This window comes from Cololabis saira, chromosome 3, assembly GCF_033807715.1.
Source record: "Cololabis saira isolate AMF1-May2022 chromosome 3, fColSai1.1, whole genome shotgun sequence".
In the NCBI taxonomy this organism is placed as follows: domain Eukaryota; kingdom Metazoa; phylum Chordata; class Actinopteri; order Beloniformes; family Belonidae; genus Cololabis; species Cololabis saira.
Genome location: NC_084589.1, coordinates 46,520,876 through 46,545,825, shown reverse-complemented (window position 1 = coordinate 46,545,825; position 24,950 = coordinate 46,520,876). Strand labels below are relative to the sequence as shown.

At 38.8% G+C, this 24,950-nt stretch overlaps 2 protein-coding genes across 2 annotated transcripts in view; both read left to right on the top strand.

Annotated features, from left to right (window-relative positions):
• Positions 1–5,160: 5,160 nt before the first annotated feature.
• On the top strand, positions 5,161–6,424 carry LOC133440425 (zinc finger protein 239-like). The gene has a single exon (XM_061717683.1). It carries the CDS (start codon positions 5,309–5,311, stop codon positions 6,260–6,262), a length of 954 nt encoding a protein of 317 aa, XP_061573667.1. The 5' UTR covers positions 5,161–5,308; the 3' UTR covers positions 6,263–6,424.
• A 10,533-nt stretch (positions 6,425–16,957) lies between these two features.
• Positions 16,958–24,950, top strand: part of LOC133440693 (zinc finger protein 665-like) — a gene marked incomplete at its 3' end in the record, with an annotated part of 30,917 nt that continues 22,924 nt past the window's right edge. Inside the window, exon 1 of the mRNA XM_061718011.1 lies at positions 16,958–17,748. Coding sequence (XP_061573995.1) covers positions 17,106–17,748 — 643 coding nt within the window. The remainder of the gene's footprint in view (positions 17,749–24,950) is intronic.

The following is a 24,950-nucleotide window of genomic DNA, read 5'->3' as shown; positions in this document are numbered from 1 at the left end:
TTCTATCGTCAAGCTAAATTTGGGACCCCCTGGTATCCATCACTGCGGTCCAGCCAGCCGTCATTCGTACTTCCGTGGTATGAAGTACTGAGTTTGAGATAATGCAGATATGTTTTTTTCATATACTTCCACCGTAATGTTTACAATCTCTTACTGTAAAAGAAAAGGATGAAACACTTTTCTTTTAGATCTAAACTTCAAACACCTTTTCTAAAAAGGTCAGTCTCATTTTTTCGCTTAAGCTTCTGTGTTGCAGAGACTATAAAAATGAATTCTCCTATAATTTCACCCAATACCTCATATAGCCCTCTGCACAACTAGAATCACTACAAGCACAGTGGATTTTAAATAATTTTACTGTGGAAAAATTGAAATATTAAGGTGTAAACTTCAAACACCTTACTTTTCTAAAAAAGTCAATCGTCTTTTTTGCTTCAGGTTCTGTTTTGCAGAGACTGTAAAAATGAATTTTCCCATAATTTCACCCAATACCTCATATATCTCTCTTCACAACTACAATCACTACAGGCACAGTGATTTTCAAACAATTTTACTGTACAAATATTAAAAAGAAAACTCCTGCACACCTTCTTCTCACCGTACTCGTGTTTATTGGGCCAACGTTTCGGTCATAGACCTTTTTCAAGGCATCAAACAGATCATAACAAAAGCTTGTCTATTATAGGCTGGTAGGACTATGTGGTCCAATCAGGCGCCGCCACACAAACACCTGAGCACCTTCAAACAAGGTCACATACCGAAATACAGTCAGTAAGCATCACCAAAAACCAGGGAAGAAGAGACAACACCCATAAAGTGCATGCATGAAATGCATCAATCAATGACCATCGAATCCAAAGGTATAATCATTAGAAAGGGAGGATGATTATACCTGTAAAGTGTCAATCTTAGGTAGCAATCAATTAAAAATATTTACAATGAGGGAAGAGAGTCGCACAGCAAAAATCCCATCTAAGTGTTCTGATCTTATACAGTATAACAAATAGGGAGGATGGTACTGTAAACACACAAAGTACATCAAAACTTATAAGGAAAACATCTTAGAATAAATAGGAGTCACCCATTCCCTGGAGAAAGGAAGGGAAAGGAAAACTGGTCAAATTCAACTCACAAAATGTTTAAAGATACTTAAAAGAGGTGTATATATTAGGGCTGGGCGATATGGCAAAAAAAGTGATCACGATTTTTTTTTCCCATATTGAACGATCTCGATTTTTAATCACGATTTTTAAAATCAGAAGATCCCCCCTCCCTTCTGGAATAAAATAGAAAGAAACCAGAGATTAGTTTTTTTTTCTATTAACAAATAAAGCAAATAGCATGTTTTAACAAGAGCCATATAGAAAATGGCACAACAAACAGGTAGTTTTAAGCAGTTTAAAAAAGTTTCAAGTAGTTTTAGCAGACAAAAAACATTTTCATGATCATTTAAAATGTAAACCAACCAAAACATGCGGTTGTTCACAGTTTTTCATTTATTTTGCCTTTTTTTTCACAATTGCATAGATAAAATTGCAATGACATTTTTAACAACAAAACCAGTAAACTAATATGAGCGCGCACACACACACGCACACACATGCACGCACACACACACCCATGTCGGGGCCGCGGAGTTTCTCCCGGTGATCAGTAATGTGTACAGTGTACAAGCAGAGCGAATCACAACTTTAATGAGTGCGGTTCAGTTTGACATTATTGTCAGTCTATGAGAAAAACATTTAATTTTATTAAAATCTAAACCTAATATTTATAGGCTAAAAAAATAAACGTCATTAAAGTAGCCGGCTGGACCTAATCGAGTAGTCGGCTATATGGCCGGCAGTCGGCGCTTGTGGAAAGCCCTGCTTTAAGGAACGGACCAGAATTATGCATGGAATGGTGAATAAACGTAAAACACAGAGCTACGTACGTCTCCCGTCTGGATCCTTACCGACTGCCGCGGCATGTCATGCGCATGATCAATTAATGCAGACAGCGCGGTGCCAGGAAAGCGGGTTGTGATTGGTTGTCGTGCACTTTGCTGCAGCATGTTTTGCACGATCGAACTTAATTTGATCGCGATCACAAATCGAGATCGTATAATCGCCCAGCCCTAGTATACATATATATATATATATATATATATATATATATATATATATATATATATACACACACACACATTACACGTAATACATATAGATACTGGCTATCGTTATTGTGGGGAAGTGTGAGGAAGGAAACTACACATGATAAAAAACCAAATCATAACACTCAAAGGCAGTTCATCATTCCCTTCGGTGCCAGTGTTTGCAAAGTAAAAATCCAGAAGAGCTCTCGACGTTTTAGCAGCAAGTCCAGTTTCCCGACCCCTCCGTGGAAGGCTGACTTTTTCAAGTCCACAAAAACGTAAAGTTGAGATAACATGTTTGTTCTCGTTGAAATGAACAGCCACAGGATAGTTAATGTCTTTTCTCCATATGGAGCTTTTGTGTTCACTTATCCTTTGTTTTAACTGCCTGGAAGTTTTTCCCACATATGCTAGACCGCAAGGGCAGCGTAGCATATATATGACATGTGTAGATGCGCAAGTAATCACCTCTTTGATGGAACATTTTTTATTAGAGTGGGGATGATAAAAAAAAGTTGGTCTTGGAGGTGTTATTGCATTGTGCGCAGTTACCACACCGGTAATTTCCAGCAGGTAAGGGAGCCAACAGTCTCTGAGTAGGTGTCTTAGGTGTTCATCTCTGATGCCTTGTCTATTAAATTCTCTGTACTGCTGCAAATTCTCCGGAGTCTGAAAAACTGCCTTTTGGGTAGGCCTCTTTTGAGGGGAGGAAGATGAAAACTACTAGCCAATAAGAACGTATTTCCTTCGGTTTCTTTGCGGTAGAGTGAAGTGGATAAGGAGCCATTCTTTTTTTCAACCCACATATCTAGAAAATTAACTTTTTCACTACTATACTCCATTGTAAATTGGAGGTTGCTGTCGAAGCTATTCAGTAAGGTAAAAAAGTATTTCAGTTCATTAGCATAAGCTTTAAAGCAGCACAACGTAACTTTCAGCTTTTCTGAGTTTGGCGGCATCTTTTGGACAAAAGCGGTAGTGCTTTACCAGAAAGAACACTACGTTTCCCATGAGCACCAGCGCGTACTGCCGGAAAACTCCTGTCCCGTCGCGTACATTTGTTTTGAGAGAAGACGGGACGCTTTTCTGTTTCACCAAGTGAACTGATTGAACGCAAAAAAAAGATGTTAAACTGCTGGAAAGGAACTGGAATTTACCGGGATACCTTAAACAAGGAAGCCAGGGAGCGGTATATGGAGAAAATAATGATTATTAACGGTCTGGATCCATATGAAATCCCTACTAAAGAGTGCAGCTCCTCGTCGGAGCGCCACTCTTTAGAAGGATTTACTGACGCAGTTCTGCAGAACCCACGTCTTACTACCTTGTTTAGGAGTGTTTGGCAGCTGCTTTGGTAAATGTTTGACTCGCCATGTGTTTCAATGAATTAGTATAATAGTACAACATACAGTACATGTTTTGTATCCCTCTTACTTCTCTTTTCTTTTTTTGACTGCTTTTAAGAGGCTGCGAGGCGTGAGCAATATTTTTTTTTCCTCTGCAGCAAGAAATCAAATAGTTAATATTTTTTCCTCAACAAAATGAATCGCACCGCAGAGAGCTGGCCAACAACTGCGTTTAGCTGGAGAAGTGGGGAATAAAACCCGTTTGAATGATCCGACCCCGGTCTGTGTGTTTGTGGTTTAATAAACCCGTGTTTTGATCCGACGCCCGTCTGTGTGCGTGTTTGTTTGTTTGTTCACTGAGGAACGTTATGTTTGGTCGGACTCGTTACAGCCGCGATCCAACCGAGCCGACGACTCTTTTACTCTTTTAATTTGTTATCTCAGATAATTGGCCGGCCTCCGTGGTTCTGCCTCCAAGCAGGAAAGCGGTGAAAAGTTAAACCATTAACGATCTTTTCCCCACGTCTGTTGTGTGGAGCTGCTGCAGCCACAACACAGCAACGGGTTACCAGCTTCTGTGGAGCTGCGCTCCACGCCCCGCCCATTTTCGTCTCAAATACGAATCGGGAAGGAGGGGGAAGTGACGTATGCCGTAAAGCAGTCAAAGCCGTAAAAATGTGTAGTTTTTTAGTGTGGCATGGTTCCTACCATGCTCCTCAAAGTTACATAGTGCCAGTGAAGGTGATACAGACCCCTCAGACCATGACAGAGGTGTCATTAAACCTGTTGGAAGTTGATGTACCATATGATATTAAGGTGGAAAAGTTACATAGTGCCGCTTTAATTAGACAGAAGATGTCATCAATAAATCTGTACCATTTTAAGATTTTTGGCAAAAAAATATTGTGCTCAGGATTTCACACGAAGTTTTTTTTCAAAGTGACCCACGTATAGATTTGTGTAATTCGGAGCACAAATAGAGCTGGTACCAGATACTTGTAAATAATATTCACCATTAAAGTTAAAGTAGTTTTTCTTCATGATGAAAGTAGCTAAGTCAACAATAAACGTACCCAGGGGCATGAGTAAGTCCTGCAAATACAACTTTTAGGATTCTCTACCTCCATCATGGGGAATATTAGTGTAGAGACTGGGGATGTCAAAGGTGACCAACAGAAGATCATCAGGAAGGTTAGTGAGGTTAAAGATCTTATTAATGAAATCAGTGGAGTCTCTAATATACGCTGGTAGTGTTTGGACATAAGGTTTGATATAGTGATCCACAAACTCTGACAAAGGTGATAGTAAAGCGTTCATCTGGGCCACAATAGGGCGACCAGGAGGATTTGACAGGCTTTTGTGCACTTTGGGTAGTGTGTAAAAGACTGGACAAACGGGATGCTGACAATACAAGAATTCACAAGAATTCAGAAATGCTCAACCTGAAATGCAACAACTTTATTCTTCAACTGTCTCGATACCAACGCAGTAACACAAGAGTAGAGTCACAGCGCCCCCTAATGGTCACAGAGAGTAATGCATTTTTCAAATATACATAGATGAAGGGGAAGACCGAAGGTTCAGGACAAACTTTAAACCTCACAAATACAATCAACACTGGGAAGCACTTTTGACTTGTTAAAATCCCATCTTTTTGTCCCTCTTTGTAATTCCAGAACTCCCACGAGAAAATGTTTGTAAGGTGGAGGAGGACGGGGTTTTCAGTGACCAGCACCACGATAACCTGGAGAGGAGCTGCAGCCCGGACCAGGAGGAACCAGGGCATCCACAGACTACAGAACTGGAGGAAGACTCCAGCGGTCAGGAGATGAAGCACGAGGACGTAGAGGTGGATGTCTCATTGGTCAATCTCGCTGATGTGAAAGTTGAAAATGATGAACCAGGACCAAACTGTGGCCAGCTGCTGTTGCACACTTCTACTGAAGCTCAAAACAAAGATGAGGAAGGGACTGAAAGTTTACGCTCAGACTCCAGTAAAACTGCAGATCCGGAGCCAATGAGACGACACGGTGACCACGAAGAGGCTGCTGTCCCGTCAGACAGCAACTGTAAATCAAAGCTGATCAGGACCCACATGGGGAAGAAGGTATTTTCTTGCAGCACTTGCAGGAAAGAGTTCAGTAAAAGTTGTAATTTAATGGATCACGTGAAGATCCACACTGGCGAAAGGCCGTACCTGTGCAACACCTGCGACAAAACCTTTACTACATTATCAAATCTTAAACGGCACATAACCACGCACACGGGCGAGAAGCCCTACATTTGCAAAACATGTGGAAAAAGTTACACAGAACGTTCCAACCTGGTGATTCACTCGAGGACCCACACCGGCGAAAAGCCGTACCTGTGCAACACCTGCAGCAAAACCTTTACTAATTTATCAGCTCTTAAAAGCCACATAACCACACACACGGACGAGAAGCCCTACATCTGCAAAACATGTGGAAAAAGTTACAGGCTACGTTCCACCCTGGTGGTTCACTCGAGGACCCACACTGGCGAAAGGCAGCACCTGTGCAACACTTGCGGAAAAACCTTTACTCAATCATCACTTCTTAAACGCCACATAACCACGCACACGGGCGAGAAGCCCTACATCTGCAAAACATGTGGAAAAAGTTACAGGCTACGTTCCACCCTGGTGATTCACTCGAGGACCCACACTGGTGAAAAGCCGTACGTGTGCAACACCTGCAGCAAAACCTTTACTAGATCATCATCTCTTAAAAGCCACATAACCACGCACACGGGCGAGAAGTGATATTTGTGCAAGACGTGTTGATGTTTTTAAAAAGAGGCTCAAGACCCATCTCTTTAATCAGGCTTTTAACTGACTCATTTAACTCTTTTAAATTTTTTATGCTCACCCTTATTTTTATTGGATCTTACTGCTCTGTTTTATATTTAGTTTATCCTTTTTTTATCATAATTTATTTTCATTGTTTTATCTTAATGTTTTATCTAAATATTTTAGTCGTTATTTATGGTCTATTTTATACATTTTACTGTCTTATTCCTTTAGTTTTTAATGTCTTGCTTTTTAGACATACTTTTAGGATTTTACGTTATGTTATACTTTTTAAACTCTATCAGTGTATTTTATCCTGCTTTCTTGTAGCTTTTATCTCCAGTGTTTCCTCATGGGGAGCCTCCATGCTGGGAGAGACTCTGGCCTGCAGGGGGTCGTCCTGGGGGTGATTCTGGCCTGGATGGTTGTGGAGCTCTGCACCACGGCTTCACCGCTGTGGTGTGGACTCCTCTATCTGTCCGGGCCGGGATGGTCTCTGTGGGCCCCCCCACCCCTTGTAGCTGCGGGCTATGAGACCTCCTGGCGTGGACGGCTCCCTGTTACCGTTTCCTCACCTGGATCCTCTGTGCCTAGCCATGTCTGCACCGTGTGTCTGCTTGTGTCTGTCTGTGTGTGTGTGTGCGGGGAGGGGGGAGTGGGAGGGGGGGGTGGCATTAATACATTTTATGTTTATGTTTTATGTTATGTATATGTTTGTGGAAAGCACTTTGTGTTACATTTTTTGTTACATTTTTTGTATGAAAGGTGCTTTACAAATAAAGTTTGATTTGATTTGATTTGAACTAAGGTTTTAGCTGCAGAATTGATTTGCTGAGTCACATGAAAAATCACCCGGAGGAGAAGTCTGGTGACTCGTGACAAATGAAGCTCATGTTGTCGTCCTCCGGGGGCAGCTGTCCACTCCTGTCTGACCCACAGAAGAAGAACCCGCAGAAGTCCAACTACCACCTCCTGTGGCTGATGAGCCTAATCCCCTCCCCACAAGGGTTGCAGGTTCAACCCGGATTTATGCTTCTCCGTCAACTTGACGCAGAGGGAATGATGTGGTTGTGTACTTTTTTTTTAAAGTTCTGCATTGAGTTTGTTTGAATCCCTGTTCCTTCTTAAAACTGTTATTTGTTGCTGTTGGTAACTTGCTGTCTCCACGGTGCAAATAAAGGTTTGTTAGTATTTGCTGAAGGTTCTTTAAACGTGGCAGTTTATTTTGTTCATCTACAAAGCCTGTCTCACATGTATTTTTTCCCATCTGTTTCTTCTTCACTCACATTCTCTTTTGTAAAGTTAATCTGCAGCTCCATGTTGTTAAACTCTCTCCATCTACTCCGTTCTGAGGTTAGTCCAAGTTTGATATATTTACATGTTCAGTTTTTACAATGTTCCTCTGAAAAACATGAAGAATCTTCAGAGAAACGAGGACGAAAGAAGAAACGCAACCATCAACACGTCAGAAACAGAACAGCCAACCATCTGTCACCATTTTCTAAACTTTAATGTCTGCAGCATTAAACAAAAAACCTTGAAGATTTCAGAAGTCAGTGCAGTCAGATACGGTTTGGTTTTATTTCCCTTTTAAAATGTTTTTATTGATTTAGAAAACAAGAACATTTGGTTTAAAGGTGAATGAGGAAATGAGTGTGATGTGGGATATAGTGACCCACATCCAAATTTGCGATATATTGTGATATTATACATAGTTCGCTGAAAACTGTAAAAGGCTTTAAGAATTTTAAATCTGAGCTGCGCGTACATCAGATTATCGTGTAATTCATGGGACAAACTAAGTCAAAACAATGCAATTTAAATGATCCATGCTGTGTTATTGTAACTATATAAGCTAAAGTTACAACATATCTGTGTACGTTTTTCATATTTAAATAATATGAAATTAACTATTATTGAATCACATGTATAAAATCAAGTTGTACTAGATTTACAACTCGTCTGACACATGATTTATTATAAAGCTGATGTTGAGATCCGTGTTGAAGCTGCAGATCTGCAGGTTGGAGAGCAGGAAGAAGAGGGAGGATCATCGGGATCAGATTCCAGGAAGAGGACAGACTTTGGATTTAACCCTTTTATATCAGACATCCGTTTAGGAGTAAATGTCTTTTTACCTCAACTCATATTTAGTCAGAAATAATCATGAAAAATGTAATTAAGTTTTCATTTTAGATGGATGAATCATTTTATTGTTTATAATTCTGGAATATTACACTCTCCATATGTAGAAAGAGCAGCAGTGCCCCCTGGTGGTGAGTTATAAAATCTCAACATAAACCCAAGTGTGAACAATCTATCGTAATAATAATAAAAACACAAATAAAAAAAGACTTTAGTGCATCAACAAGAGGAAAGTTGTCAGTGATGCAGATTATTGGTACAGCGTGATCAGTACAACCAGCATTTAGCTCAGAAAACAATGTGGAAAGAGAAATGTCATCAAATGAAGTTGAAAAGTGGAGATGCACTTTTGTCCTTTATCCTCAACTTCCTCAATCACGTCATTTTGATCCAGTTTGTTATTTCACTGGTCTTGGCTTCATCAAATGACACATCCAGGGACAGAAGCCGTGCATAGGTGTTCATCCTGTCCAGGTGTTGGAAGGTGAAGTGAAGCCGAAGCCATCGCTTCATCCACTGATCTGTTGGCACGGTAGGAAAACTGATAGGAATCCACTGTGTCAGGAACCATGGAGTTGATGTGGGTTAAAAAAAGATGATCTGCTCTGTTGGTCTCTGGAGAAGGTTTAATAAAATGTCTCTCCATGAATAAGGACTAAAAATAACGTAAATGTTCAAGACAGACTAATTATCCACAATATTTAACCAATAACAATGAAGTCATTACAGTTTTTCACAATTGTTTAAACACGTTTATTGGAACATCAGACACAATATGCACAACCTGAAACTCATGTTTCAGGTGGCTAAACCAATCCTGCTGAACTCCAAGCACATTTACTGCTCTAGACTCAAATTCCCATTCCATACCACACATTTCTCACAACACTACACATAATTCCCAATACCCTGCACACTCTTCCTGAATTCCCTCTCTTGCTGTTCACACAGAACACACAGTCAATCACATTTCTAAACTCCAAAGGCTGTTGTGCAATATGCAATCAGCAATTTGCCATTGTATTCATATTCATTGATGAAGCGGGTTCAACCTTGTAAAAAGAAGGCGCAGAGGGAGGAATATCATCGGCCAGCATGCCATCACAGAGGTCCCTGGCCAACATCACGTTATAGAAGTCAGTAGTCGATACAAAGTTGTTTTTTTTGCATGTACATCAAACAAGGACCAAAAGGTGTAGACTGCAGCCAAAGCTTATTTTGTCTACCCTTTTACAGTAACACAATGTAACCACTATAGTGCAAGATTTGAAAAAACATAACAAAATAACTACATGAGAAGAACATACATATATATGAGAGAAAGAAAGAAACAAAGTAAATAAATAAGAAAAATAAATAAATGTTGCTCAAACTGGCAAACTGGACTCAATCATCACGGCGTCCTCAATCACCATGCCACCCTTGGCCCCTACAACACTGCACTTCTTCTAGCATTCCTACTCATACTGTAAAATATTACGTATTTGTTGTTACAGTAAAGAATTGTGTGTTGTTTTCTATTTGAGTAGCCTATACATAGGAATACTATATGGTGATATATTCCATCCAACAGCTGAAGGTGTAACACTGAGGCATTCATATAGTGTTTTCCATTCATACTATAGCGTCTTCCATTCTGCACATCAGTGTTCAGTGGGTGCTTAGAAACGTCTACTCAAATGATGTATGTGTTTGGCATTTGAGAAGGAAATACCATTTAGTGAAGAGTTAACACTGTTTTGAGGGTAGAGTGTGCTTTTGCAAGAGAAGTGTAGGATTTTGCATTCTGTGTGTGGATTTTGTAATTTGTGTTTAGAGTTTTGAGAAAGTGAGGTAGTCTATCAGGAAATGTGTTTAAACAATTGTGAAAAACTGTAATGATATGAATGAGGTGGTTAATAATTTTAACAGGTATTTTGTGAGTGTTGGACCAAAGCTGGCAGAAAAATGTGTGATCCTGGATCAGCTGATGGATGGAAGGAAACATTAATAAGTAGAAATCCAGATTCAATGTTTCTCACAGCTGTGGAGGAGAGAGAAATCATAGATATTGTAAGTAAATGTAAAAACAAGGTGTCAACTGACTGTGGTGATATGACAATAGTCAAAAAGGTTATTGATGGATTGTTAACTGACATACAGCTGTAATCAGTCGCTCAGAACTGGGACATTTCCAAAAACAAATGAAAACTGCAAAAGTCATCCCACTGTACAGAACTGGAGACAGACACCAATTCACTAATTACAGGCCTGATTCTTTACTCCCAACATTTTCTAAGATCTTAGAAAAAGTATTTATTTACAGGTTGGACAAATTAATTCCAATCAAAAGGCCACGCCCCTAATTACGCATTCAACTTCTTGCTTTATTTAATTCCAACCTGCCACAATACGAGGAAAAAGAGGCTTCAAACCCCTGCAGAAAACCTGTGGGTGATTCATGCATGAATGAACCGTCATTCTGAGTTTGGGGGTTAGTTTGGGATCTTTATTCCCTCTAGTGGTTAAATGTTGGAAACTGCAGCTTTAAATGTGTCTTGTATATCTATATATTTCACACCAAAATCAGTTTGATAGTTTGATAGTTTGATATTTAAATGTTTTAATGTCTCAAAGACTTACCATGTGTATTATTTTGAAGCCCATTGCAATAAAAGTTTCTTAACAACATAAATGTTTTATAACAAATAATAAAGAACACATGAATTGAAAAATATTTTTATTTTATATATTGATATTAACAATCAGAAGCTTATCATATAAATTGCATCAGCTCTCATTGTGTCGGAAAAAATAAAACTCTTTCTAAACCTTCTTGCTTGTGTTGTTTTCTCAGATGTAAATCACTTTGGATAAAAGCGTCTGCTAAATGACAGAAGTCGTAGTAAACCAGTGATGAAAATAATGTTGTATGCATTTTGTTCTAATTACTTTCGTTGGTAAATGAAATACTTACTGTAACTGCGAGAAGGAACTATGTCATTTGTTCAGACTCCACTGCAGCCCTTCAGAGTTTGACTTCAAATAAAACAATAAGAGAAGATCTAGTGTTGGAAATATTAATGGTGTTGTGGAGGTTATACAGAACTGGAATTACTGTGCAGTTTTGTTGGGTTCCTGCCCACATGGGTGTTGATGGCAATGAGAAAGCAGACAATATTGCTAAAAGAGCATTGAAATTGAGTAGTGAGGTAATTATGGAAATTCCTTTTGGTAAAGGTGAAGCAAAATCATGAATTAGAAAGGCAGTGAGGGATTCATGGCAGAAGGTGTGGGACAACGGTGTAAAAGGGAGACATTTTTATAACATACACAAGTCAATTAACGTGAAGGTTTTCAAAGGAAAGTGTAGGAGAGAGGAAGTCATCATTTCTAGATTAAGATTAGGTCATACTAGTTTAAAATCAACTCTGTATTTAATGTCAAAGTCCGTGTCTGATAAATGTGATGAGTGTGATGTCACAGAGAATGTAGAGCATGTGATTCTTAAATGTGGCAAGTATGAGGTAGAAAGGAACGCTTTAAGAGACAGGATGTACGAGCTGGGACGGGAATGGAGTTTAGTAGGTTATTAGGGGGGAGTGAGGTGATGAGGGATTGTTATAAGGAAATCCTTGTCTTTCTTAAAGATGCAGGGATAGATAATAAGATTTAAATGTGGTTATCTTATTTTATTTACGTATTTCCTTTTTCCCCCCTTTAAGTTAGACTGTAACCTGATGTAATAATGATCCTGATGTTACACACTCCGGTACAGCAGGTGGCGGTATAACCTAATAACGTTGGTTGTGATCCGCCATTAAACCTAGAGAAGAAGAAGGAGAGGACGGTTCTGTTGTTTCCTTTCTTTTTCCTCTTCAACAATGTCTAAGGTGAATCATCTGAGAGAGTTTATCGGTCAGCGACTAACAGCAGCTGCTGTAGAAATATTGTCAGTGTTTGAAAAAAGCATCTTGGAGTATGAAGAAGAGCTCGACCGTCAGCGCAGACTGTTGGACCTCGCCTGGAAACCTGAAATCAGACTCCACAGAGTCGGTACGTAACCCTGGAAAGTTGAATGAATGAACACATGAGTATGACTCCTACAAGATCCCTTTGTTTCCAGTTAAAAGCCGTGGTGATGAAGCAAACCAACTAAATGGGAAACTCCCCAGCTCAAGCAGCTGCTGATGTGGGATTCGGAAACATCCCGAACTAACTTGTTGTTCTGTTTACTTGGTGCTGCCTTTCATGGTCCATTCAGACTCTGGACCAGACTGATGTTTCACACTTTATGAATGAATGAATTAATTATTTTTTATTTCGAACATGTATATGAAACATAAACAGTAACATCTTCATATTCACATATGTTCGAAAAAAGGAGTAGGAAGAAGTCTACACTTTTTCCTAGTTCCTACCCCTTTATAACTCTATGAATTTACATTATTGCTATTATTATATCTACACAATATCCATATAAATATAGTCTATAAATACTATGTAAAACATGCCTATTACCACATAATTATCCATATAAGTATATAGCTAAAAATTAATATTACATGAATATTATATCGATATATAGAAAATACAAATGTTTTATAAATCTATATAAATATACACTATATAACTACATAAATATCCATATAAATATATATATGCTACATACCTAATAAATATATAACATATATTTCATAATTATAACTATCCCTCTCAACATATAATATATACTACATAAATATCCACATAAATATCTAAACATATCTTAAGCAAGTATAATATACCATTTTTCCCTATTTTATTTGTTTCTCACACTCGTTACCCCATTTCCTCTTCCATATACCTGTTTATAAATAATTTTTTGTATCTCTTTTTAAACAGATTTATGTTAGTACCTTTTCATTTCCAGCTCCAAACTGTTCCACAGAGTCTCCACAGTTCCATATGCACATGCTGCACATTGTTGTTCCTACTTTGTTTTCTTTATGTTTACTTTATTTAACAAAAAAATGAAGTTTACAAATTATATATCTGAAACAGAACATAGAAATCACATTTAATGCCAGGGGGGATAAGAGTGGTGCTGCCTTTCATGCTCCATTCAGACTCTGGACCAGACTGATATTTCAGACTTTAAACTTAATCCTTTATTTAGTAGAAAAGATGCAGATCACAGTGGCTCCGTTTAGATTTTTTTTTTAGATTCATTTATTCAGCACAGTATAAAAAACAGAACAAGTAACATACAAATGTAAAAGAGAGATTGGTAATGTGCTAGGCTGAGGCAAAAAGCCCAAGGGGCTTATACGAGGCCTCTACCTGTAAAATACAGCAAAATATTGTACAAATATTTAAAATATGCAGAGTACATGATTTGAGTCTAAAAACAAAGACAAAGCAAATAAACAGCAGCATGAATAGAATACATGGTTTCTACATGATTAAAGAAAAAAATAACAAATCTAGAAATATCATTAGGTAATCTGATCAATTAAATGTGTCCTGAGTTTACGTTTAAAATGATTGAATGAAGTAGAGGTAGACGAGATTGCTGTAGGTGTTCCATAACTGTATCTGATGGAGAACTGACACAAACCAGTACGGAACTTCAGGAGATTTAAATGATTAGCCTGTCTTGTATTAAAATGGTGCATATCACTGTTGAACTGAAAACAATCTTTACATGGCAAAGAAAATGAAACTGGAAGGAACAATACTTTGAAAACCAAATAGCAGGTTTGATATGTATTTAATCCATCGTAGGAACAAGTTTATTGAAATGCCAGGCCTTTCATGATGGAATAGAAATCTTAATCTCAGATGTAAAGTGTGAGGAATCAATAATATCTTATGTTGCTAAATGGGAATTCTTAAAATTTAAAATTCTAGAATTTGCTATTAGTTTTGGAAAATCACGTAACAGAAGTAACAAATTATCCGAAATTAGCAAAGAAATAAATTCTATTGCAATAAAATTTCACAGACTGATGAGGATAAACAAAAATGACAAATTTAGCAAATTAAGCTTGATGAAATCTATCTCAGGAGAGCCGAAGGTTCTTATATAAGATCAAGAGCAAAATGGATAGAGGAAGGAGAGAAAAGCACATCATACTTTTGTCGATTAGAAAAAAGAAGACGGGAAAGAAATTCAATCAAATCACTGGTGATTAAAGATCAAACTGTCACAGATCCAGCTGTGATTGCCAGAGAAATAGTTTCCTTCTACAGTAAGTTTTATTCCTCATCTTTCTCTAGAGATGATGCTGACAACTTTTTTAACTATATCAAAGATCTTATTCCAACTATAGAAAAAGAGTTTGCAGATTTACGTGATGCTGATATTTCTTCTGTTGAACTTGACCAGTTAACAGTTTGTCTTTGGACAAATCCCCAGGGAGTGATGGTCTTACTGCAACTTTTTATAAACATTTCTGGGATTTATTAAAGAACCGTTCTCTCTTATGTTAAAAGAAGCAACTAACAATATCACATTTCCCTCTAGTACGAAACAAGGAATAATAACTGTGATTCCAAAACCGGGTAAAAACCCAAGAGTGTTAGAAAATCTTAGACCGATCACCTTATTGAACCATGACTACAAAATTGTAACCCTCATTTATGATAACAGATTAAAAAAGCACTTGCACAAAATCATAAGTGACTCTCAATCTGGCTTTATGAGGGGTAGATCCATTCACAACAATATTCGCTTAATCCTCGATCTTCTACACTATAATAATTTAATAGAAGATGATGATTTTATTTTGACTTTTATAAAGCGTTTGATTCAATTGAGCACCCATTCATTTTTCAGTGTTTAAAATTAATTGGATTTGGTGATAAATTCATAAATATCTTTGAATCCCTTTATCAAAGTTCAAATAGCTGTATATCTTTACCAGAAGACACATCACCTCGATTTACAATTAAACGAGGAGTAAAACAAGGCTGTCCTATTTCTCCATTTTTCTTCATAATAGCTACAGAAATGCTCTCTATCCTTATCAAAAATTCCAATATTGCACCTTTAGAGGTACTTGGAATACATGTAATCATTATCCAGTTAGCAGATGACACTACTATCTTCACGAAACAATTATCTGAAGTCGCAAAAATATTGCATAATATTGCTATTTTCTCCAAAGCCTCAGGGCTGAAATTAAATTTTAATAAATGTGAGTTAATGCCAATTCACCATAGTCACTTATCAGAGGCATACAACATCCCTATAAAATCTGTTGTCAAATATCTTGGCATTTCCATCTCTAAAGATTCAGCAGAACGTGAAAATAAAAATGTGTGGAGGGTAATTAATGAATGACAAAACCAATCTTAACTCCTGGTTATTAAGAGACATCAGTTTATTAGGTCGTATCTTCTTAACCAAAATGGAAAGTCTCTCCAGATGTATTTATCCAGCAAACTCGTTGTCTATTCCCAATAACGTAATCAAAAAGATTAATCAGGTTAACTTTGATTATATCTGGAGAAAGAAAATTAATTACTTTAGGAAAACTGAACTGACCAAAGAATTCAAAGATGGAGGCCTGCAAGTTATAGATTTAGATTTTATTAATGGAAACCTAAAAAAGGAACTGGTTGAAATCTTTTCTACACAATAAGAGCTTTTGGTATCATATCCCCAGAGTCATTTTTTTTTATATAGATATCTTTATTGAGGGCAGTAAAAAAAGAAAAAAAGATTTTATTATTTTAAGAGAACAATATAATTATCAATATTCCCCCCCCCCCCCCCTTTTTTTTTTTTTACTTTTCATAACATTAATTAAACAAAAATAAATAAATAATAAGAGAAAAAAGAAAAATAAGAAAAAGAAAAAATAAATTAAAAAAGGAAATAAATAAATAAGTAAATAAAGATAAAAACAACAGCACACCCTCTCCCCTTCCCTCCGTCACATGGTCAATAAATTACATCATTCAAAATCATTTAACATATGTCTATTAATACTAGAACAAAAATGAATAATAAATATAATCAAGTCCTGTGTAAACACATTCATTAATACAGTAGATGATTCAGATCATTTCAGTTCAGAGTCATTTTTAATAAACTGGGAGGCATTGAACTGTTACTAAGATGCAACTTTACCGTTCAAATTTCATGCTTTAGACTTAATCGTTTATTTAGTAGAAAAGATGCAGGTCACAGTGTGAGATGTGAGATGACACTGGCAAAAAACGTGATGGTTGGAGGATGTTCATATATGTGTTGATATGCTGTACTTGTAGTTAGATCATTATTTATGACACTGAAGAAGCCATTTCTGGAACAACAACTTTATTCTTCAACTGTCTCGATACCAACGCAGTAACACAAGAGTACAGTCACAGTGCCGCCTAATGGTCACACAAAGTAATGCACTTGTTTTCAAATATACTACATAGATGAAGGGGAAGACCGAAGGTTCAGGACAAACTTTAAACCTCACAAATACAACCAAACAATCAACACTGGGAAGCACTTTTGACTTGTTATAATCCTATCTTTTTGTCCCTTTTTGTAATTCCAGAACTCCCACAAGAAAATGTTTGTAAGGTGGAGGAGGACGGGGTTTTCAGTGACCAGCACCTGGATAACCTGGAGAGGAGCTGCAGCCCGGACCAGGAGGAACCAGGGCATCCACAGACTACAGAACTGGAGGAAGACTCCAGCGGTCAGGAGATGAAGCACGAGGACGTAGAGGTGGATGTCTCATTGGTCAATGGCGCTGATGTGAAAGTTGAAAATGGTGAACCAGGACCAAACTGTGGCCAGCTGCTGTTGCACACTTCTCCTGAAGCTCAAAACAAAGATGAGGAAGGGACTGAAAGTTTACGCTCAGACTCCAGTAAAACTGCAGATCTGGAGCCAATGAGACGACACGGTGACCACGAAGATGCTGCTGTCCCGTCAGACAGCAACTGTAAATCAAAGCTGACCAGGACCCACACGGGGAAGAAGGTATTTTCTTGCAGCACTTGCAGGAAAGAGTTCAGTAAAAGTTGTAATTTAATGGATCACATGAAGATCCACACTGGTGAAAGGCCATACCTGTGCAACACCTGCGGCAAAAGCTTTACTAGATCATCATCTCTTAACCGCCACATAACCACGCACACGGGCGAGAAGCCCTACATCTGCAAAACATGTGGAAAAAGTTACAGGCTACGTTCCACCTTGGTGGTTCACTTGAGGATCCACACCGGCGAAAAGCCGTACCTGTGCAACACCTGCGGAAAAACCTTTGCTGATTTATCACGTCTTAAACGGCACATAACCACGCACACGGGCGATAAGCCATATTTGTGCAAGACGTGCAACAAAGGTTTTAGCTGCAGAATTGGTTTGCTGAGTCACATGAAAAATCACCCGGAGTAGAAGTCTGGTGACTCGTGACAAATGAAGCTCATGTTGTCGTCCTCCGGGGGCAGCTGTCCACTCCTGTCTGACCCACAGAAGAAGAACCCGCAGAAGTCCAACCACCACCTCCTGTGGCTGATGAGCCTAATCCCCTCCCCACAAGGGTTGCAGGTTCAACCCGGATTTATGCTTCTCCCTCAACTTGACGCAGAAGGAACGATGTGGTTGTGTACTTTTTTTTTTTAAAGTTCTGCATTAAGTTTGTTTGAATCTCTTTTCCTTCTTAAAATTGTTTTATTTTTTGCTGTTGGTAACTTACCGTCCCCACGGTGTAAATAAAGAGCTGTTAGTATGTGCTGAAGTTTGTTTATACGTCACAGTTTATTTAATTCATCTACAAAGCCTCTGACACACGTCCTTCTTCTTCACTCACATTCTCTTTGTAAAGTTAATCTGCAGCTCCATGTTGTTAAACTCTCTCCATCTACTCCGTTCAGAGGTTATATATTGTGATGTTATACATAGTTCGCTGAAAACTGTAAAAGGCTTTATGCATTTTAAAATCTGAGCTGCACGTACATCAGGTTATCGTGATAATTCATGGGACAAACTAAGTCAAAACAATGTAATTCAAATTATCCATGCTGTGTTATTGTAACTATAAGTTACAACATATTTGTGTACGTTTTTCCACATTATTTACATAATATGAAAACGGATCTCAAATGATGTTGAGATCCGTGTTGAAGCTGCAGATCTGCAGGTTGGAGAGCAGGAAGAAGAGGGAGGATCATCGGGATCAGATTCCAGGAAGAGGACAGACTTTGGATTTAACCTTTTTATATTTGACATCCGTTTAGGAGTAAATGTCTTTTTACCTCAACTCATATTTTGTCAGAAATCATCATGAAAAATGTCATTAAGTTTTCATTGTAGATTTATTGTTTATAATTCTGGAATATTACACTCTCCATATGTAGAAAGAGCAGCAGTGCCCCCTGGTGGTGAGTTATAAAAGCTCAACATAAACCCAAGAGTGAACAATCTATTGTAATAATAATTGTAGGAGCAGGGATGTATTGTCTCACCATGTAGTGGGTGTCGGTGTGGAGGTGTGTCTGTGTGTGGGTGTGTCTGTGGAGGCGTGTCTGTGTGTGGGTGTGTCTGTGGAGGCGTGTCTGTGTGTGGGTGTGTCACTGGGGCAGAGTGGGTGACTGATTAAGATCACCTGCACCTGCAGTGGATCGGGGTTTTGTTTGTCAGAGAGAGGAGCTGATAATTTCTGTTGACCGCAATATAGGCTAACCAATATACGCATCCACCATCTGTCATTTGAAAGTAAAAAAGTTGAACTTCGGCCTTACAAATAAATAATCAAAGAATGCATCTACTGTGTCATGTTGGTTTCTTGAATTCAGCGTGTCGGACAGATCTCAGCCAATACTCTCTCTGCGACTAATTGTTTGAAAGATAGTCGACTTACAATAATAATAACAAGCAGTGGCGGCTGGTGATAAAACATTTTGGGGGGGCACTGGCGAGTGAGGATTACAATACAACTATAAACTCTACTTGAACATAAATTGTTTTGTTATTTTTTATTGCATATCATTACATATACTACATATACATATACTACATATTCATGTAGTATATTTTACATAAACATTTTACATTTTTCAAGTAACAAAATAACATTTTAACCATTTTTCAATTTTTTTTAGTTATTATATAGAGATATTGACAGATATTGTCTGAAAAATGGTTCAAATATGTTATTTTTTTATTTGAAAAATCTAAAATTTGTTTTGTTGATGAGAAAATATTTTCTTATTTTTGTGAGGGGGATATATATTGTTTTTCGGCACTACCTTGTTCTCTATAGCTGGTATAACATGAATTACTCCTATGTGGGATCAATAAAGTTCTTATTTTTGCCATCTCAGAAAATTAAATATATTATATTTGGTGCCTAACTGTTTCCCAAGTACATTAGTGCATGTGTGAATGAATAAATGAGACGTAAAACGTACATTTCTTTGTAGAAAGGCGCTTTATGAAAATAAGTCCATTTACTTGTATTAGTTTACAGCGCAGTCTTGAACATCCAATATGGCGGCGACGTTGACGTATCAGCAGCTCCATGGAAGGAGGAGGAGACATGTCTATGCGGAAATCCAGATTGTAACACCTGGCGGAAGAGCGAAAGTTTGGAGCGAACGGAACACGTGAGCAGTGATTCCTTTGAGGAGGACGGTTCCGTTGTTTCCTTTCTTTTTCCTCTTCAACAATGTCTAAGGTGAATCATCTGAGAGAGTTTATTGGTCAGCGACTAACAGCAGCTGCTGTAGAAATATTGTCAGTGTTTGAAAAAAGCATCTTGGAGTATGAAGAAGAGCTCGACCGTCAGCGCAGACTGTTGGACCTCGCCTGGAAACCTGAAATCAGACTCCACAGAGTCGGTACGTAACCCTGGAAAGTTGAATGAATGAACACATGAGTATGACTCCTACAAGATCCCTTTGTTTCCAGTTAAAAGCTGTGGTGATGAAGCAAACGAACTAAATGGGAAACTCCCCAGCCAGCCGTCATTCGTACTTCCGTGGTCAAATCAGCCGCTCCTAAATATTCATGTGCTCCTATTTCAGCCTTTACGGTAAATAAATGAACGCGGCTCAGAAACAGAAATATATGAAGTACTGAGTTTGAGATAATGCAGATATGTTTGTTTTTTTTTCATATACCCAAACTTCCACCGTAATATTTACACTCTTACTGTAAAAGAAAAGGTTGAAACACTTCTTTTTTTAACTTCAGGTTCTGTTTTGTAGAGACTGTAAAAATGAATTCTACTATAACTTCCCCCAATACCTCATATAGCCCTCTTCACAACTACAATCACTACAGGCACAGTGAATTTCAAACAATTTTACTGTACAAATATTAAGGTGTAATTCAAACGCCTTACTTTTCCAAAAACTTTTCTATTTTTAGTATTTCAATGTTTTTTTTTATCTTTTACTGTCCTTATTGTTCAGCTATGTTTTTGAATATTTATATTCCTATACTAATAATAATATTTATAGGCGCCTTTCAGGACACACAAGGTCGCCGTACAAAAGGACATTAAAAACAATCAATAAAACATTGCCATCAATTAAAAACATAGCAAAGTACAATACATAAAACGGTAAAGTCCAATAGTGAGATTATTCCAGTTCCAAGATTATGAGTGGGTAACGCACTTTTTTGTAGTGCAGTGGCACAACCACATTTTAACACTGGGTTACATCTGCCTTTCATGGTGGATTCAGACTCTGGACCAAACGGTTATTTGATACTTTAGCTTTAATCGTTTATTTAGTAGAAAAGATGCAGATCACAGTGGCTCCGTGTAAGAGGATGTTCATATAGGAGTTCATATGCAGTTAGTTTGTTTATATATATATATATATATATATATATATATATATATATATATATATATATATATATATATATATATTATAACCCCATCTTATCTGATTTCTGTAATTCCCATAACATACTGCCGGTAGATATATGGCGCCTTAAAAATCCCCACTCCAAACAATATTCATGGTTCAAACCAAACAATTTAGCAAAATCGAGGATTGATTTCTGGTTAATTTCGGACTTGTTGTTGGCCTCGGTTTCTGATTTCTCTATTTCCGCTGCTCCGTTCACAGATCACTATCGTCAAGCTAAATTTGGGACCCCCTGGTATCCATCACTGCGGTCCAGCCAGCCGTCAGTCGTACTTCCGTGATATGAAGTACTGAGTTTGAGATAATGCAGATATGTTTTTTTTCATATACCCATACTTCCACCGTAATATTTACAATCTCTTACTGTAAAAGAAAAGGATGAAACACTTTTCTTTTAGATCTAAACTTCAAACACCTTTTCTAAAAAGGTCAGTGTCCTTTTTCGCTTAAGCTTCTGTGTTGCAGAGACTATAAAAATGAATTCTCCTATAATTTCACCCAATACCTCATATAGCCCTCTGCACAACTAGAATCACTACAAGCACACTGGATTTTAAATAATTTTACTTTGGAAAAATTGAAATATTAAGGTGTAAACTTCAAACACCTTACTTTTCTAAAAAAGTCAATCGCCTTTTTTGCTTCAGGTTCTGTTTTGCAGAGACTGTAAAAATGAATTCTCCCATAATTTCACCCAATACCTCATATACCTCTCTTCATAACTACAATCACTACAGGCACATTGAATTTCAAACAATTTTACTGTACAAATATTAAAAAGAAAACACCTTCTTCTCACTGTACTCGTGTTTATTGGGTAAACGTTTCGGTCATAGACCTTTTTCAAGGTATCAAACAGATCGGAACAAAAGCTTGTCTATTATAGGCTGGTAGGACTATGTGGTCCAATCAGGCGCCGCCACACAAACACCTGAGCACCTTCAAACAAGGTCACATACCGAAATACAGTCAGTAAGCATCACCAAAAACCAGGGAAGAAGAGACAACACCCATAAAGTGCATGCATGAAATACATCAATCAATGACCATTGAATGCCAAAGGTATAATCATTAGAGAGGGAGGATGATTATACCTGTAAAGTGTCAATCTTAGGTAGCAATCAATTTAAAATATTTACAATGAGGGAAGAGAGTCAAACAGCAAAAATCCCATCTAAGTGTTCTTATCTTATACAGTATAAAAAAATAGGGAGGATGAATGTACTGTAAAAACACAAAGTACATCAAAACTTATAAGGAGAACATTTTAGAATAAATAGGAGTCAGGCCCAGTCTCCTAATCCACCTATTCCCTGGAGAAAGGAAGGGAAAGGAGAACTGGTCAAATTCAACTCTAAAAATGTTTAAAGATACTTAAAAGAGGTAAATGGATGAATGAATATATATATATATATATATATATATATATATATATATAATTCATTTTATTTCGAGGCGCCTTTCATGTCAGCCAAGGTCACCTTACAGGATAGAAACAAGAAATACAATAAAACATCCGTAAAAGCAGCAATAGACAGTATACAAATAACACAACAATAAATAAACAACTGGTGAGAAGTAGTGCATGATGTCCGGTCAGAGTGAGTGGGCAAGTTTGAACAGGTGAGTTTTGAGTTGAGTTTTGAATGTGGTGATGGAGTCTATTTGTTTTATGTGTGGGGGGGAGGGAGTTCCAGAGTCTGGGTGCCGAGCAACTGAAAGCTCGAGCACCCATGGTGCTAAGGTGTGAGGTGGGAGTGAAAAGAAGTCCAGCAGAGGTTGAGCGGAGGGTGCGGGAGGGAGTGTATTCTTGCAATAGGTCACAGAGGTAAGTGGGGGCTAGGTTGTGAAGGGCTTTGTGGGTGAGGAGGAGGTTTTTGTAAATGATACGGTATTGGACTGGGAGCCAGTGGGTTGGATAAGGACGGGGGTGATGTGGTCAGATGACTTGGTGCAGGTGATGATCCGGGCGGCCGAGTTCTGTATGAGTTGTAGTTTGTCGGTGAGTTTGGTTGGGAGGCCAGTGAGGAGGGCGTTGCAGTAGTCAATCCGGGATGTGACGAATGAGTGGACCGGGATTTCGGTGCTGGATTGGGACAGTGCTGGACTGGGACAGTGCTGGACGGAGTCTGGAGATGTTGCGGAGGTGGAAGAATGCAGTCCGGGTGATGCTGTGAATGTGAGGTGCAAATGAGAGTGTACTGTCCAGAATGACGCCGAGGCTCTTGACGTGGGGGGAAAAGGGTACTGGAAAGCCGTCGATGATGATGGGAAGGGCGGGAGAGGGTTGTGACTTGGTGAGGGTGGATTTGGAGCCGAGGAGAAGAGCCTCAGTTTTATTGCCGTTGATTTTTAGGAAGTTATTGCCCATCCAGGTATCAATGTCGTGTAGGCAGGTGGTGAGGGAAGTGGGAGGAATGGCAGCAGTGGGTTTGGAGGAGATATAAATCTGTGTGTCATCGGCGTAGGTGTGAAAATGGACCCCATGATGACGGAGAATTGAACCCAGGGGTAGGAGGTAGATGGTGAAGAGAAGTGGACCCAACACTGACCCCTGGGGGACACCCAGGGTGACACCCGTGCACCCAGATTTATGGTTCCGTAGTTGGACAAACTGTTGACGGTCAGTGAGGTATGATGAAAGCCAGGAGAGTGCAACACCAGTGATCCCAATGCCAGCCAGGCGGTCCAGGAGTATTGGGTGAGAAATGGTGTCGAAAGCTGCGCTGAGGTCCAGGAGGATGAGGATGGTGAGTAGGCCGGAGTCAGCTGCACGGAGGAGGTCGTCGGTGATTCTAACCAGGGCTGTTTCAGTGCTGTGATTTGGGCGGAAACCAGATTGGAAGGGTTCGTGGAGGTTATTTGAATTGAGGTGGGACTGTAGTTGTGCTGCAACCACCCTTTCCAGAGTTTTGGAGATGAAGGGAAGGTTGGAGATGGGCCTGTAATGGTTGAGGTCAGATGGGTCTGCACCGGGGTTTTTTTTTTTTCAGGGTGGGTGTGATGGCAGCTAGGTTGAGGATTGGGGGAACAGTTCCAGTGGTGAGGGAGGAGTTAATTATTTCAGTAATCATGGGGGAAATGGATGGCAGACATGCTTTGACAAGCAGGGTGGGGAGGGGATCAAGCTGACAGGTGGTGGTTTTGGCTTTACGGATGAGTTCTGAGATGGTGTGCTCTGATACCGGAGTGAAGTTGGTGAGAGAGCTGGAGAGAGGTTGGTTTGTGGTAGTTATCCAGCAGTAGTAGTAGTAGTAGTAGTAGTAGTAGTAGTAGTAGTAGTAGTAGTAGTAGTAGTAGTAGTAGTATCCAAGGTGGGTCATTTGTGGAAGTGCGTGTTGAGGCCAGTTGCTGGTGAATGATGTTGATTTTGGAGCTGAAGAAGTCCAGGAAGGCGGTGCACTGGTCAGTGGAGATGTCTGGAGGGAGGGTTTTTGGAGGCTGAAGTAAGTGGTTGACAGTTGAGAAAAGGACTCTATTGTTTCCTGTGGCAGAATTAATGAGGTTGGAGTAATATGATGATTTGGCATTATTAAGTGCATTCTTGTAGTAGTGAAGGTGATCGGAGTATATTTGGCTGTGCACAGTGAGTCCGGTCCTTTTGTACAGTCACTCCAGTCGACGGCCTGTGGTTTTGAGCTGGTGGAGGTCAGGGGTGAAC